General features: G+C 43.6%; 1 protein-coding gene across 2 annotated transcripts in view; it reads right to left on the bottom strand.

Annotated features, from left to right (window-relative positions):
* Window positions 1-18,506, bottom strand: part of CFH (complement factor H) — a 906,401-nt gene that overhangs the window by 512,553 nt on the left and 375,342 nt on the right. For both annotated transcript variants that reach the window (XM_069737284.1, XM_069737285.1), the window contains exon 15: window positions 5,318-5,497. In XM_069737284.1, coding sequence (XP_069593385.1) covers window positions 5,318-5,497 — 180 coding nt within the window. The remainder of the gene's footprint in view (window positions 1-5,317; window positions 5,498-18,506) is intronic.

Here is an 18,506-nt window from a genome sequence, read left to right as displayed (position 1 = left end):
TAACACTGATGACAATAGGACCATTTTTGCATGTGTGAAAAATCTGTCGGATTCTCACTATTCATGTTTTACATCAGTTATGTTAAAAATAAATATATTTTTGAATAGCACATTCTGAATAGGCAGGTACATAAAGTATTATTGAAGTAGTAAGAGGTTTTGTTGACTTTTGGCAATATTTTGATGGCTTTTTAACCCCTTCCCGACCCATGACGCCACGTAGGCGTCATGAAAGTCGGTGCCAATCCGACCCATGATGCCTATGTGGTGTCATGGAAAGATCGCGTCCCTGCAGATCGGGTGAAAGGGTTAACTCCCATTTCACCCGATCTGCAGGGGCAGGGGGAGTGGTAGTTTCACCCCCCCCCCGTGGCTACGATCGCTCTGATTGGCTGTTGAAAGTGAAACTGCCAATCAGAGCGATTTGTAATATTTCACCTATTATAACGGGTGAGATATTACAATCCAGCCATGGCCGATGCTGCAATATCATCGGCCATGGCTGGAAATACTAATGTGCCCCCACCCCACCCCACCGATCGCCCCCCCAGCCCTCCGATCTGTCCGGTACACTGCCCCGCTCTCCTCCGTCCTGTGCTCCGCTCCCCCCGTGCTCTTGTCCGCTCACCCCCATGATCCAATCACCCCCCGTGCTCCAATAACCCCCCCTGCACTCCGATCCACCCCCCCCCGTGCTCCGTTCCACCCCCCCTGTGCTCCGTTCCACCCCCGTGCTCCGTTCCACCCCCCCGTGCTCCGTTCCACCCCTCCCGCGTTCCGATCCACCCCCCATGCTCCGATCCCCCCCCCGTGCTCCCCACCCCATCATACTTACCGATCCTGCCGGGGTCCGTCCGTCTTCTCCCTGGGCGCCGCCATCTTCCAAAATGGCGGGCGCATGCGCAGTGCGACCGCCGAATCTGCCGGCCGGCAGATTCGTTCAAAGTGCATTTTGATCACTGAGATATAATTTATCCCAGTGATCAAAATAAAAAAATGATAAATGACCCCCCCCTTTGTCACCCCCATAGGTAGGGACAATAAAAAAATAAAGAATTTTTTTTTTCCCACTAATGTTAGAATAGGGCTAGGGTTAGGGGTAGGGGTAGGGTTAGGGGTAGGGTTAGGGCTAGGGGTAGAGTTAGGGCTAGGGTTAGGGTTAGGGCTAGGGTTAGGGTTAGGGCTAGGGTTAGGGTTAGGGTTAGGGCTAGGGTTAGGGCTAGGGTTAGGGCTAGAGATAGGGTTAGGGCTAGGGTTAGGGTTTTGGTATGTGCACACGTATTCTGGTCCTCTGCGGATTTTTCCGCTGCGGATTTGATAAATCCACAGTGCTAAACCGCTGCGGATTTATGGCGGATTTACCATGTTTTTTCTGCGCATTTCACTGCGGTTTTACAACTGCGGTTTTCTATTGGAGCAGTTGTAAAACCGCTGCAGAATCCGCAGAAAGAAGAGACATGCTGCGGAATGTAAACCGTTGCGTTTCCGTGCAGTTTTTCTGCAGCATGTGTACAGCGATTTTTGTTTCCCATAGGTTTTCATTGAACTGTAAACTCATGGGAAACTGCTGCGGATCCGCAGCATTTTCCGCAGCGTGTGCACATACCTTTAGAATTAGGCTATGTGCACACGGTGCGGAATTGGCTGCAGATCCTCAGCGGATTGGCCGCTGCGGATTCGCAGCAGTGTTCCATCAGGTTTACAGTACCAAGTAAACCTATGGAAAGCCAAATCCGCTGTGCCCATTGTGCGGAAAATACCGTGCGGAATCCGCAGATGAAATCCGCACAAAAAACACTGGAAATCCGCGGAAAATCCGCAGGTAAAACGCAGTGCCTTTTACCCGCGGATTTTTCAAAAATGATGCTGAAAAATCTCACACGAATCCGCAACGTGGGCACATAGCCTTAGAGTTAGGGTTGGAATTAGGGTTGTGGTTAGGGTTGTGATTAGGGTTATGGCTACAGTTGGGATTAGGGTTAGGGGTGTGGGGGGGTTAGTGTTGGAGGTAGAATTGAGGGGTTTCCACTGTTTAGGCACATCAGGGGTCTCCAAACGCAACATGGCGCCACCATTGATTCCAGCCAATCTTGTATTCAAAAAGTCAAATGGTGCTCCCTCAATTCCGAGCCCCGACGTGTGCCCAAACAGTGGTTTACCCCCACATATGGGGTACCAGCATACTCAGGATAAACTGCGCAACAATTACTGGGGTTCAATTTCTCCTGTTACCCTTGTGAAAATAAAAAAATGCTTGCTAAAACATCATTTTTGAGGAAAGAAAAATGATTTTTTATTTTCACGGCTCTGCGTTGTAAACGTCTGTGAAGCACTTGGGGGTTCAAAGTGCTCACTACATATCTAGATAAGTTCCTTGGGGGTCTAGTTTCTAAAATGGGGTCACTTGTGGGGGGTTTCTACTGTTTAGGCACACCAGGGGCTCTGCAAACGCAATGTGACGCCCGCAGACCATTCCATCAAAGTCTGCATTTCAAAAGTCACTACTTCCCTTCTGAGCCCCGACGTGTGCCCAAACAGTGGTTTACCCCCACACATGGGATATCAGCGTACTCAGGAGAAACTGGACAACAACTTTTGGGGTCCAATTTCTCCTGTAACCCTTGGGAAAATTAAAAAATTCTGGGCTAAATAATTATTTTTGAGGAAAGAAAACATATTTATTATTTTCACGGCTCTGCGTTGTAAACTTCTGTAAAGCACTTGGGGGTTCAAAGTGCTCACCACACATCTAGATAAGTTCCTTTCAGGGTCTAGTTTCCAAAATGGGGTCACTTGTGGGGGGTTTCTACTGTTTAGCCACATCAGGGGCTCTGCAAACGCAACGTGACGCCCACAGAGCATTCCATCAAAGTCTGCATTTCAAAACATCACTACTTCACTTCCGAGCCCCGGCATGTGCCCAAACAGTGGTTTACCCCCACATATGGGGTATCAGCGTACTCAGGAGAAACTGGACAACAACTTTTGGGGTCAAATTTCTCCTGTTACCCTTGGGAAAATAAAAAATTGCAGGCTAAAAGATCATTTTTGAGAACATTTTTTTTTTTTTTCATGGCTCTGCGTTATAAACTTCTGCGAAGCACTTGGGGGTTCAAAGTCCTCACCACACATCTAGATTAGTTCCTTTGGGGGTCTAGTTTCCAAAATGGGGTAATTTGTGGGGGATCTCCAATGTTTAGGCATACAGGGGCTCTCCAAACGTGACATGGTGTCCGCTAATGATTGGAGCTAATTTTCCATTTAAAAAGCCAAATGGCGTGCCTTCCCTTCCGAGCCTTGCCGTGCGCCCAAACAGTGGTTTACCCCCACATATGGGGTATCAGCATACTCAGGACAAACTGGACAAGAACATTTGGGGTCCAATTTCTCCTTTTACCCTTGGCAAAATAGGAAATTCCAGGCTAAAAAATCATTTTTGAGGAAAGAAAAATTATTTTTTATTTTCATGGCTCTTCGTTATAAACTTCTGTGAAGCACCTGGGGGTTTAAAGTGCTCAATATGCATCTAGATAAGTTCCTTGGGGGGTCTAGTTTCCAAAATGGGGTCACTTGTGGGGGAGCTCCAATGTTTAGGCACACAGGGGCTCTCCAAACGCGACATGGTGTCCGCTAACAATTGGAGCTAATTTTCCATTCAAAAAGTCAAATGGCGCGCCTTCCCTTCCGAGCCCTGCCCTGTGCCCAAACAGTGGTTTACCCTCACATATGAGGTATCGGCGTACTCGGGAGAAATTGCCCAACAAATTTTATGATCCATTTTATCCTATTGCCCATGTGAAAATGAAAAAAATGAGGCGAAAAATTTTTTTTTGTGAAAAAAAAGTACTTTTTCATTTTTACAGATCAATTTGTGAAGAACCTGGGGGTTTAAAGTGCTCACTAGGCATCTAGATAAGTTCCTTGGGGGGTCTAGTTTCCAAAATGGGGTCACTTGTGGGGGAGCTCCAATGTTTAGGCACACAGGGGCTCTCCAAACGCGACATGGTGTCCGCTAACGATGGAGATAATTTTTCATTCAAAAAGTCAAATGGCGCTCCTTCCCTTCCGAGCCTTACCATGTGCCCAAACAGTGGTTTACCCCCACATGTGAGGTATTGGTGTACTCAGGAGAAATTGCCCAACAAATTTTAGGATCCATTTTATCCTGTTGCCCATGTGAAAATGAAAAAATTGAGGCTAAAAAATTTTTTTGTGAAAAAAAAGTACTTTTTCATTTTTACGGATCAATTTGTGAAGCACCTGGGGGATCAAAGTGCTCACTATGCATCTAGATAAGTTCCTTGGGGCGTCTAGTTTCCAAAATGGGGTCACTTGTGGGGGAGCTCCAATTTTTAGGCACACGGGGGCTCTCCAAACGTGACATGGTGTCTGCTAAAGAGTGGAGCCAATTTTTCATTCAAAAAGTCAAATGGCGCTCCTTCCCTTCCAAGCCCTGCCGTGCGCCCAAACAGTGGTTTACCCCAACATATGAGGTATCAGCGTACTCAGGACAAATTGACAACAACTTTCGTGGTTCAGTTTCTCCTTTTACCATTGGGAAAATAAAAAAATTGTTGCTAAAAGATAATTTTTGTGACTAAAAAGTTAAATGTTCATTTTTTCCTTCCATGTTGCTTCTGCTGCTGTGAAGTACCTGAAGGGTTAATAAACTTCTTGAATGTGGTTTTGAGTACCTTTAGGGGTGCATTTTTAGAATGGTGTCACTTTTGGGTATTTTCAGCCATATAGACCCCTCAAACTGACTTCAAATGTGAGGTGGTCCCTAAAAAAAATGGTTTTGTAAATTTCGTTGTAAAAATGAGAAATCGCTGGTCAAATTTTAACCCTTATAACTTCCTAGCAAAAAAAATTTTGTTTCCAAAATTGTGCTGATGTAAAGTATACATGTGGGAAATGTTATTTATTAACTATTTTGTGTCACATAACTCTCTGGTTTAACAGAATAAAAATTCAAAATGTGAAAATTGCGAAATTTTCTAAATTTTCGCCAAATTTCCGTTTTTATCACAAATAATTTACTACTAACATGAAGCCCAATATGTCACGAAAAAACAATCTCAGAACCGCTAGGATCCGTTGAAGCGTTCCTGAGTTATTACCTCATAAAGGGACACTGGTCAGAATTGCAAAAAACAGCAAGGTCTTTAAGGACAAAATAGGCTGGGTCATGAAGGGGTTAATAAAGATAACCAATCGACTGAAATTAATCAGCACAACATTTAAAATATATATATGAATAATTATTTAAAAAATGTCTATATATTAAAAATATATGTTAAAGAACAGAAAAACTTACCGTAGCACTCTGGAGGTTGTTCCCATATTCCGTCAATACAACGGATTGTTGCCTTGCCGTACATCTTGTATCCTCTGTTACACTTTATGGTAGCTTCATCATTGCTGTAATAAGCTTCCTTTAGATCTGTGACTTCAGCAAATTTTGGATTATGTGCACGAGCACATTTCTTTCTTTTTTCTAGAGGAAAATAAATAGGACTTATTCTCAAGTATTTATGCTTAAAGGGACTCTGTCACCTGAATTTGGCGGGACTGGTTTTGGGTCATATGGGCGGAGTTTTCAGGTGTTTGATTCACCCTTTCCTTACCCGCTGGCTGCATGCTGGCTGCAATATTGGATTGAAGTTCATTCTCTGTCCTCCATAGTACACGCCTGCGCAAGGCAAGATTGCTTTGCGCAGGCGTGTACTATGGAGGACAGAGAATGAACTTCAATCCAATATTGCAGCCAGCATGCAGCCAGCGGGTAAGGAAAGGGTGAATCAAACACCCGAAAACTCCGCCCATATGACCCAAAACCAGTCCCGCCAAATTCAGGTGACAGAGTCCCTTTAATAATCTCAGTCTAGGTTCACACTACATTTGTTGTCTTATTGAAATATCATTTTTTATCATGTTAAAAAATTAAGTACATTCTTTAAAAGGACAAATTTAAGAGTTAGAGCCTTTTTTTATCTATTACCCCATAAATGCAAATTGCTTTCAATAATTAAAAATGAATACATTTGGTATAATTGCATTTGTAAAAGTTCAATCTATCCAAAATATTAAATTAATTAAAACATATAATACAAGTTAAAATAAAAAAAGTCAGATTTTCCATTTTTAATGCAGCTCTGTTACAAAATGCAATAAGTAATGATAAAATATTGTCTACCCCAAAATGTTCTCATTAGAAATGTCAGCTTGCCATTGAAAAAATAACCCATCACACAGCTCCAATTTTCTTTTTTTGTAAATAGAAATATAAAATGTTACAGGTCTCAAAACATGACAACACAATGTCTAATGCCATCAGTCCCAGGATCACTTTGCAACCTGGTTTCACTAATTTCTGTGCTGCTGCATTCCCACTCTCTTTATGGGGGACTTTAAAATCTATACTGATATAATTCCTCCTACATATGCCACTCATCTTTTATCTCTAACCTCCTCTCTAAGCCATTCACAGCTTGCCAACTCTCCTATACATGAAAGTAGAAATACACAGGACCTGGTCTTCTCTTGACTTTGCTTAGTGTGTGATTTTACTAACGCTCACGCTCTTACCACAACCTTCTTAACTTTCAGACATACAGAAATTTTAGTGCCATAAATACCGAGCAATTGAGGAAGAATTTACAGTCACCATCAGCTCCAATCTCATTTTTATCATGTCCTGAATTAGCACAGACAATGGCTACCCTGGCACCAGGGCCGGACTGGCCATCTGGCAATTCTGGCAAATGCCAGATGGGCCGCTCTGGTTGTGGGCCACCTTGTCTGCTTCATTGCTAACAGAATCTGGGTTCTCAAGACACCAATACTGTTAAGAGTTGTGATGGAGGTATCATTAGCAATATTGGTCTAGTAGTAAATATTGCTTTCCTCCATGAAGGGTAATATTAGTAATTTATCCCATTTGGTGCTTGGGGATGAGAACAGCATGGCCTGTCTGATTTCAAATGCCAGGGCTGAATTTCATTCTCAATCCGCACCTGCCTGGCACATGCCGCATATGTGTTTACTTTAGCAGTGTTTGGGTGTGCTGAAAATCTATGGAAAAAAAAATTGGCCAAAGACTTCATCCATTATAGGTCCATGCTTACAACATAAAACTCTGCATATACGGCTATTCGGACATTGTTTTCAAGCATGCCGAAGATACTCTATTAGCACACAAGCATGCTCAGATAACACCTTATCAGAGCACCTTTGCGCATCACTATTTATATCCTATTTATCCTTACATCAGCTGCACCTCAAAAACGTTTCAAGAATTTCAACCTTTTCTTACCTTTGACTGTGCGAAAACTTTTACTGTTGCTGTGATTCATTCTCGTTTGGACTACTACAACTCTTACTAAATTCTCCCTTCTCCAATCTATCCTGAATGCAGCAGTCAGGGTCATATTTCGTTTCAGCTGTTACATCAATAACTCCATTCTGTGCCAGTCAAACTTGGTTGCTCATTTGCTACAGAATACAATATAAACTTATCACCCACCCACAAAGCTGTTCACAATTATGCACAGCCCAACTTCTTCTCCCTCATTTATGTCTACCACCCTGCCAAGGCTGTCCACTCTGCTAATGACCTAAGACTAACTTTTTCTATAATCCAAAGATCCCACCTCCATCTCCAGAACTATGAATTTACGCACTCCTGCACTGAATAGAAGGATTTCTCCTTCATATTAAATGGTGCAGGATTCTTTCAGCAGTGCAGGGGTTAAACTGTTCAGCTTTGAGTCTCTGAAGTTTTCTGCATGAAGGATCTCTGCTGTACAGTATCAGCCACTCCCCTCTCCTATATATTCTTGCCGCTGGCAACCTGGATTGATAGTGCTAAGACTTATACTGCTTGGTGAAAGAGTGGAGCATTCAGAGTTCGGTAGAGGCATTTTGGAGAGTTTTTCCGTGATTGTTGCTTGGTTATTTTTGGCTGTGTGCATAGTACCCATCATATACTATTACGTTTATCTTCCTATTTTCTTCTGTGTTTCTCTCTGTTGTCTATGAGTGGATATTTTGTATGATTGACATATTCATTTATCCCTATATGTCCTTACTTGTTTGTCTGGTTTTTGTATTAACCCTAGAATGCATACCTGGGGCCTCGCAGGCCTGCCAAGTTACTTGTTCTCTATTTTCTGTAAAAGTACTTTAGTTAGAATTTTGAAAATCTAGGTAATCCTCAGGTATATAGTTGTTAGTAATTTCCAGTTATTCATATATTTTTATGTTACAGACATTTCGGTATAACAACCTTTTTTTGGGACTACCCCATATTCACGCACCTGGGGCCTTTTAGGCCTGTACTAGGTTTACATGTGATACTCAGTCTTTTTGTCTGTATTGTTGTTGGGGAAGAACTTTTATGACTCTGCTATTGCTGGGAAGAGTGTGGATTCTGCATGACAACATGGTCATGTGATCTTGGAAGGGAGGCTCTGTCACAAAGTCATGTGTCTCTGACCTCATCGCATGTCTTTTTGTCCTAATTGCTGGAGAGACTTTGGAGGAAGAAGTCAGCTTTCTTTTGTCTGGAAATAGAAACTTTCTGAGCTCCAAAACCAGAGGCTTCTACTGCACTACAAGAAAGTGATCTGTTGAAGGTAAGAGGAGGGGGGCTGCACTTTACCTGCTTTATATCCCTTGGTGTGCTGGGGCCCTAACAAAGAGTCTTATCACATAGTGTTTACAGTGCACAAGCCAGATTGTAATATTTTTTTTTTCTTTTTAGTTTACTGACATCTAAAATTACAATGGCACAGTCTACTTCCAGGGGATTGACTGACCATGAAATCGAGGAGATTGTTTTCAATAGTGATGAAGAAAGTGAAATTTCTTTGTCTGATGAAGAGTACATGCCACCAGCTAATGTATCAACTTCATCGTCCAGCGATTCTTCAGATAATGAAGAAGTAGTGGATCCAGCAGAACGTTCAAATAGAACATCTAAAACAAATATTTTTTGGAACAGTACTGCTGCGGCTCCTGCACGTACCCCATCACATAACATTATTAGAGTTGCTCAAGGAGCTGTCGGAATTCCCCAACTCATGTCCAAAAGAGATGTTTTCTGTAAATTTGTTTCGGATGATATTGCAGATGAGATAGTTTTGTGTATTAACGTAGAAGGAAAACGTATCGCGTCAGGAAGAAAAAAAACATGGAAAAATATAACTAAAGAGGAACTATATGCCTATATTGGCCTTACTCTTCTGGCAGGGTCGACAAAATCATACGATGTTCCAATCATAGAGTTATTTCAGAACCCATTTGCAGATCCACACTACAAAGCTACTATGTCCATCAATAGATTTGAGGGTATTCGGAGATGCCTTCGTTTTGATGAAAAGAGAACTCGCCCTGTGAGGTTGGCAACCGATAAATTAGCCCCTATTAGCTATATCTGGAATCTTTTTATCAAGAACTGTACAAAGCTTTACTATTCCAGTGATAATGTGACAGTGGACGAGCAACTTCTTGCCTTTAGGGGACGCTGCAAATTCATTCAGTATATGCCCAGTAAGCCAGCTAAGTATGGCATAAAAATTTTCTGGATGTGCGATTCAGCAAGCTATTATGGGATGAATGGTCTGATTTACTGTGGCAAAGAAGCTGATGCTCCAGTCCAGAAAGACCTATGTTCCGACATAGTAAAACACTTGCTCTACCAATTTTCAATTCAGGAAAAAATATTACAATGGATAATTACTTTACCAATTTTGAAATGGCCAACTTTTTGCTTCAAAAGAAACTTACACTTGTTGGTACTATGAGGCCAAACCGCCCCCAAATTCCTCCAATCATGAAGCACAATGCACAGCGAACAATCTACAAGAGTGTATTTGGTTTCTGCAATCAAGCAACAATGGTGTCTTATAAAGCCAAGAAAGAAAAATCTGTGATATTACTGAGTACAATGCATTAGGATGGAAGTATTGACACCAATGACAGGAAAAAAAACCTGAAATCATACTGCATTATAATAAGACAAAAGGAGGTGTCGACAAGATGGACGAAATGATTGGAGAGTATTTGTGCAAAAGGCAGACTAAACGTTGGCCTGTTGCCCTTTTTTCCAATATCCTTGATGTGTCATCCCTCAATAGCTAAATTGTTTATTGTCAAACTAATCTAGAATTCCATGGCAACAGGAAAGACAAAGTTCTGTCAAAAATAGACGTCTCTTGTTATGAACTTTTGATGCCTACTATGATGGAGAGAAGCAGCATGATATGTTTATCAAGGCAAATTACGGAGGCAATGATCCGATGTGGAATACGCTTTCTGGAACATCCAGAGCAAAGAGAAAAAAAAGAAAGCGCTGCTATATTTGTCCAGCAAAGAAGGAAAGAAAATCGGAGCGTTTCTGTTCTACTTGCGGACAAAATGTATGCAAGGAACATTCAGCTGAAAAAATTATATGCGAGAATTGTAGGGGGAATATGTAAAGTTACAAAGAAATATTTCTGCACCAAGTTTGCTACAACCAAAAAATGTTTTCATAACAAAATTGCATATAGAATGCCTATATTTGACATGCCCGTTTACTTACTTTTTTGTTGTTTTATGCACATAAATATGTTTTGAAATATACACATCTTAGGCTGTTTTCCCAGTAGCTCTGGGGTTCGCCAGAAGGGGATCCATAATGGATCTGACCTCCTGGTAACTCCAGCTAAGGCTGCCGGAATGGCAGGATTCCGCCAGCCTTAGTTGGGGTCACCAGGAGGTCAGATCCATTACAGATCCCCTCCTGGCGGACCACAGCGCTAGTTGGAATGCATCCTTACCTTGCAATTGTAAAATAAATTTAGAAAAGTATTTTTATTTGAGTTATTCCATGTTATTTGCACACAGGCCTAATAGGCCCCAGGTGCGTGAATATTATTATTATTATTATTATTATACATTTTTATAGCGCCATTTATTCCATGGCGCTTTACATGTGAATACGGGGCAAATATAGACAAATACATTAAACATGAGCAGATAACAAGGCACACGAGTACATAAGGAGGGAGGACCCTGCCCGCGAGGGCTCACAGTCTGCAGGGGGTGGGTGAGGATACACTAGGAGAGGGAAGAGCTGGCTGTGCGGCTGTTCAGTAGGTTGAGGATCACTGCAGGCTGTAGGCTTGTCGGAAGAGATGAATGTCGGAATATGGGGTAGTCCCAAAAAAAGGTTGTTATACCGAAATGCCTATAACATAAAAAATATATGAACAACTGGAAATTACTAACAACTATATACCTGCGGAATACCTAGAGTTTCAAAATTCGAACTAAAGTAATTTTACAGAAAATAGAAAACAAGTACCGTATATACTCGAGTATAAGCCGAGATTTTCAGCCCAAAATTATGGGCTGAAAGTGCCCCTCTCGGCTTATACTCGAGTCACGGTGGGCGGCAGGGTCGGCGGGTGAGGGGGAGATGGCGCTAAGGCATACTCACCTAGTCCCGGCGGTCCTGACGCTCCCTCTGCCCGTCCCATGGTCTTCGGTGCTGCAGCTCTTCCCCTGTTCAGCGGTCACGTGGGGCCGCTGATTAGAGAAATGAATATGCGGCTCCACCTTCCATAGGGGTGGAGCCGCATATTCATTTCTCTAATCAGCGGTGCCGGTGACCGCTGATAGAGGAAGAGGCTGCGGCACCGAAGACCGTGTGACAGGCAGAGGGAGCGGGACGCCGGGAGCAGGTAAGTATGTAATATTCACCTGTCTGCGTTCCACACGCCGGGCGCCGCTCTGTCTTCGCGTCCTCTTGCTCTGACTGTTCAGGTCAGAGGGCGCGATGATGCATATAGTGTGCACGGCACCCTCTGCCTGATCAGTCAGTGCGGAGAGACGCCGGGACGAGATGCTGGGATCTGCAAGCAGCGAGGTGAGTATGGCATTATTTTTTTTTTATTGCAGCAGCAATGGCACAGCTTTATATGGCACAGCTATGGGGCAATAATGAACGGTGCAGAGCACTATATGGCACAGCTATGGGGAAATAATGAACGGCGCAGAGCACTATATGGCACAGCTATGGGGCAATAATGAACGGTGCAGAGCACTATATGGCAGCTAAGGGACAATAACGAACGGCGCAGAGCTCTATATGGCAGCTATGGGGCAATAATGAACGTGCAGAGCACTATATGGCACAGCTATGGGGCAATAATGAACGGCGCAGAGCACTATATGGCAGCTATGGGGCAATAATGAATGGCGCAGAGCACTATATGGCAGCTATGGGGCAATAATGAACGGTGCAGAGCACTATATGGCAGCTATGGGGCAATAATGAACGGCGCAGAGCACTATATGGCAGCTATGGGGCAATAATGAACGGCGGAGAGCACTATATGGCACAGCTATGGGGCAATAATGAACGGCGCAGAGCACTATATGGCAGCTATGGGGCAATAATGAACGGCGCAGAGTACTATATGGCAGCTATGGGGCAATAATGAACGGCGCAGAGCACTATATGGCAGCTATGGGGCAATAATGAACGGTGCAGAGCACTATATGGCACAGCTATGGGGCAATAATGAACGGTGCAAAGCACTATATGGCACAGCTATGGGGCAATAATGAACAGTGCAGAGCACTATATGGCACAGCTTTCTATGGTACATCTATGGGGCAATAATGAACGGCGCAGAGTACTATATGGCAGCTATAGGGCAATAATGAACGGCGCAGAGCACTATATGGCACAGCTATGGGGCAATAATGAACGGTGCAGAGCACTATATGGCACAGCTATGGGGAAATAATGAACGGTGCAGAGCACTATATGGCACAGCTATGGGGCAATAATGAACGGTGCAGAGCACTATATGGCACAGCTATGGGGCAATAATGAACGGTGCAGAGCACTATATGGCACAGCTATGGGGCAATAATGAACGGTGCAGAGCACTATATGGCACAGCTATGGGGCAATAATGAACGGTGCAGAGCACTATATGGCACAGCTATGAGGCCATAATGAAGAGTATGGAGCATCTATTTATATTTTTGAAATTTACCAGTAGCTGCTGCATTTTCCACCATAGGCTTATACTCGAGTCAATAAGTTTTCCCAGTTTTTTGTGGCAAAATTAGGGGGGTCGGCATATACTCGGGTCGGCTTATACTCGAGTATATACGGTAACCTGGCAGGCCTGCGAGGTCCCAGGTATGCGTCCGCCAACCTTAGCTGGGGTCACCAGGAGGTCAGATCCATTACGGAATCCCGTCCTGGCGGACCCCTGCGCTAGTGGGAATGCATCCTTACTTTGCAATAAACTTTGAAAAGTATTTTTATTTGAGTTATTCCATGATAATTGTAAACAGGCCTAAAAGGCCCCAGGTGCGTGAATGTGTAGATTTCTATGGGTATGCGTTCTAGGGTTAACATACACTATTCCTTCCCACTTCCCTGGGAGGGGAGGGGACAGATAAGGGCTCATTCTGAAGCAAAGCAAGGTATGTGGCCCTATCATCTTCACTATCAGAAGTAACCTGGGGAGAAGAGATTGCTTGGATGCCCATACCTTTAGGGACAGAGTAGGAGCACCTGGCCTCAAGTTATCAGACAACAGAATCATGACATGTACTTTCACATTTAGTGACAGATGATTGATTCATGCAGCATCATTTCAATGCCCCTATGTTTCATAATCATGGCTAGATTATACAATGTAAGCCTTTTTTTCATTTTGCGTCATCCATATTTCCTTATACAGTAGTTTGTAAGCTTAAAAGGAGGGCCTTTACTACTCTTGGTATGTCTTGAATTATGTGTTACTCCTTAATATCTTATTTTGTTTGCACATCACCTCTGATTTGTAAAGTGATGTGGAATATGCCGGCAGTATAGAAATAAAGTTGTTATTATTATTAGTATTAGCAGCATAAACTTAGTTTGTTAGTTTTACAAAATTTCTTAATTTTTTTCACTGCTTGGTTAGAAAGAAAAACTAAAATGCTAATTTAATGTCACTGCAATCATACTGACCTTACACAACCTTGAACTTATAGCTACGTCCAAGGTCATCTCCCTGAATTTGATGTGGGCTCCAGCACGGAGCCCGCATCTTTCCCGGCACATGACAGCTGATCTTATCACCTGTCATATGCTTCTAACAGCTGCATATCTGTTAAGTATTTAAATGGCGCTGTCAATCTCTGACAGCTGCATTTAACACATGGCTGGCGGAAGCACATCAAAAGACACTCCAATTGGTGCCCCTGTCACGTGATTTTTCAAATATTATAGCTGGTGGTTCTGCAAATTTCTCTGCCATCTCTAAAGAAATTACTTGGAGGATACAGGCAGTGTAGGTCGGAGGCTGCACAAGCCTGACACTAAATCATAGTTGTCCACACGGCAGAAGAAGAGAAATATATGCGGCACTCACCCGTTTGAAGCTGTATAAACATGCTCTTTATTGGAAAGAAAATGTGCATACATCCATTAGGACATCAGGTGTACAGGAGGGTGCGGTGATGGAGTCTGGACGACGGCCATTTCGCACTGAATGTGCTTCAACGGGTCCACATGATTATAGCTAATTGTGAATTACCTGATCAGACAAAGAGATGCCCTGCATGGTGTGACTTGGAGCATTCAAATTGTATCCCATATAGCCCATTTAGCAACCATTGCATTTTGTATTGCATTTAAATTCCTGTTATTAGACGGAAAAATAAAAGATATATTTTATAAGTCTTTGACTAAGGATTATATGTTTTTGCCAATTTTGTAAATAATTATGATTTACCGTATGCTGACTTTTTGAATAGCTTTCGATTGGATGCGCCTCTAAAGTATGCCCCAAACCATGCAGAAGGACCTTAACATAGAAGTACCATAGAAGTACCAGGAACTGCAGGCAATCAGGGAGGATTATAATAAGGTACCTTTGTTCTTTTTGGATGTTTAAGGAGAGGGAGTGGTGAAAATTTGAAGCTGAAATTTGAATATCTGTTGATGTGTGGGCAGATCTGCATCTTTGTCACTTAAACAGTACCTGTCAGCTTCCATAGGCCCCCCAAACTGCCAGCGTGTATTTAGTGATCCTATCATCTTTTTCTCAATGTCACTATTTGTTCTGTGAAGTCACACTAATTGTCCAACTTATTATGTTATTACACTCCTGTGGGCATGAGGGACATGATTTCAAAGAGTGACATGACTGCTGCCTGTTGGCAAAATCTATACCTACCTAGAAATGAACAGGGAAGCCGAGTATAAATTACATTCACAGCATCATCGACATGCTCAGCATGCCCAGGGGGAAGCAGTTATGTAGGACTCAGGCAACCACGAGATTCGTAAAGAGCCTGCAGTAACGGCTGTTAAGTGCTGCGTTACTGCTGCTACTGCCCTGGGCATGCACAGCGCGCCAACAATGATAGGTGTGCGGACCCAGCTTTAATGGGTCAATTGGAATGGAATTGTCAAGGAGGCAGAGTCTTTCAATGAGCCATTGGTGACACGGCTCTTGCAAATCAAATCACTTACACCCACAGGGGTGTTAAAGAATGATTAATGGGATAGCTGGTCTGGTGAAAAGCAACATCTCCACACCTCATCAGCAACTAATTAGTATATGACAGGTATCTTTACATAACCTCAACAGGCTCATACACTATATTAGACAATTGTGTTTTGGTCATAAGTAGAGTTGAGCGACCTTGACCTTTTTAGAGTCGAGCCGGGTTTCGCGAAACCCGACTATCTCAAAAGTCGGGTCGAGTGAAATCGGCCGATTATGACGTAAAGTCGGGATCGACCGAAACACGAAACCCAATGCAAGTCAATGGGGCAGCATAGTCGGCAGTGAGTGGGGGCCAGGAAAACACCTAGAGTGCCCATTTTAATGTCAAAACCATCCATTCTTCTTAATGAAGCTTGTCAAGCGTAATTTACCTTCTAATAATTGGAAGGCATTTGAAATTGGGGGTCATTTGGCTAAAGTTGTGTGGGGTAGGGCTGGTTCAAGTAATTAGTGGGCCCAGGAAATCTGGACCACGTCACGGCAGTGGAGCAGGGAGAGGTAAGTATTTCAACTTTGCAAGTGCTGTGATCCTGAGCAAGCAGGGGGGGCCCACTTGTTGGCATTGGCACTGGCACAGGGCCCCTCAAAGTACAGCGGTGTGTTTGCACGGCGGGGGTGCCTCCCACCGGCAGCAACACTTTTGCGTACTATGAGAGGCCCTGTGCCAGTGACGTCGCCAACTAGTATTCCTCCCCCCACCTGATGAAGGAACCTGCACTTTCATCTGCACCTTCCTCTTTGTCCCCGTGTAAGGTGGTATGGTATGCGGGAAGAGCAACCTGACTTTCAGCAGGGTCACAATGTTGTTGTGTAGCATGCACGGGGAATGTTGCGTTATGGGTCAATGTACCAGCAGACTCATCTATCACTGGCTGGGCAATGGGCACGATGAAGTGGAAACACAGATATAGGCCCAAAGAATAAAGTGGGCTAAATGCAGTTCAAAATTGGTAACACAGGAATAACCAGGGGGCATTGCAGTGGAGGACAACTGGAATGAGAGGCTGACACAGAGAGTAGGGCCAAATCAGTAAGTAGTCGAAATGCAGTTCAAAATTGGCAACCGTAGTAAACAGGCGGCACAGCTTTGTTCAGTGGAGGAGAACAGCAAGGAGTGGCAGACACCGATAGTAGGCCCCAACCCAACTAGTAGGCCAAATGCAGTCTAACATTAACAACTACTTAACGAGAGCCTGAAAATGGAATTTCAGGACAGGAATCCAGGAGAACAGCAAGGAGTGGCAGACACCGATAGTAGGCCCCAAACCAACTAGTACGCCAAATGCAGTTGTTCCATTTAACCACAATTTAATGAGAGCCTGAAGATAGAAGCTCAGGAAAGGCAACCTGGGGAACACCTTGGAGTGTAACACACCATCTCTCTCCACCCCATACCCATTTTGTAGGCCTAATGCAGTGTACTTTTCTACAACTACTAAACGAGAGTCGGAAGACCGAAGCAATGGCAAGGAAACCTGGGGAACACCTTGGAGTGTAACACACCATCTCTCTCCACCCCATACCCAATTTGTAGGCCTAATGCAGTGTAGTTTCCAAGAACTACTAAACGAGAGCCGGAAGATCGAAGCTCAGGAAAGGCAACCTGGGGAACACCTTGGAGTGTAACACACCCTCTCTCTACACCCCATACCCAATTTGAAGGCCTAATGCAGCGTAGTTTCCAACAACTACTAAACGAGAGCCGGAAGATCGAAGCTCAGGAAAGGCAACCTGGGGAACACCTTGGAGTGGAACACACCCTCTCTCTACACCCCATACCCAATTTGAAGGCCTAATGCAGTGTAGTTTCCAAGAACTACTAAACGAGAGCCGGAAGATCGAAGCTCAGGAAAGGCAACCTGGGGAACACCTTGGAGTGTAACACAACGTCTCTCTACACCACGGAAGGGCTGATTCTTAGGAAGGAAGGCTGTTGGAAATAAGCATTGCGCGTCCGAGGGTGATTATATTCTTATTAGGTATATACTCACCCTCGGACGCGCCCTGCTTCTTTATTTGGAATGAATGTTTATTTGCAATGTGGTGTTGACTTTCTCTATTATTTTGGTAATTAATGATTTTATTATTTTCATTGTTTTGCATCTTCTCGGCAATAATATAAAGAAGACGCGACAGGACAACACTCGGTGGATGCCATATGTGTGTTTTCAATTGAAAAAACCTTTCAGTTAACTACTTGTAGGAGAAAGTAATTGTAGCTGGTGGCCATTTTTAGTACTGTACCAGATTTTAGTTGTGTGTTTGTTTTTAATGTTAAAATGTCTGCATTTGATATCTCTCCAGTATTTTCTTTTTTGTAAGCAAAATACTTATTTTTATATTTTCTGATGTTGGTTCCAGGGGTACACGGGCAGCAGTGCCCTGGTCAGTGTAGTAGTAGTTGAAAGAATGGACCGCAGACAGGCATCGAAGGCCTAAAATAAAAAAATTGGGCTGGCTGTAGGCAATTTTAAATTGGTTACAGGGGTACACGGGCAGCAGTGGTGTGGTCAGTGGAGGCCTAGTGGAAGGAGTGACCGCAGACAGGCATCGAAGGCCTAAAATAATAACACATGGCTGTAGGCAATTTTAAATTGGTTCCAGGGGTACACGGGCAGCAGTGGTGTGGTCAGTGGAGGCCTAGTGGAAGGAGTCACCGCAGACAGGCATCGAAGGCCTAAAATAATAACACATGGCTGTAGGCAATTTTAAATTGGTTCCAGGGGTACACGGGCAGCAGTGGTGTGGTCAGTGGAGGCCTAGTGGAAGGAGTCACCGCAGACAGGCATCGAAGGCCTAAAATAATAACACATGGCTGTAGGCAATTTTAAATTGGTTCCAGGGGTACACGGGCAGCAGTGGTGTGGTCAGTGGAGGCCTAGTGGAAGGAGTCACCGCAGACAGGCATCGAAGGCCTAAAATAATAACACATGG

Source organism: Ranitomeya imitator, chromosome 8 (genome assembly GCF_032444005.1).
Source record: "Ranitomeya imitator isolate aRanImi1 chromosome 8, aRanImi1.pri, whole genome shotgun sequence".
Taxonomy (NCBI): Eukaryota; Metazoa; Chordata; class Amphibia; order Anura; family Dendrobatidae; genus Ranitomeya; species Ranitomeya imitator.
This window is presented reverse-complemented; position numbering and strand designations above follow the sequence as displayed.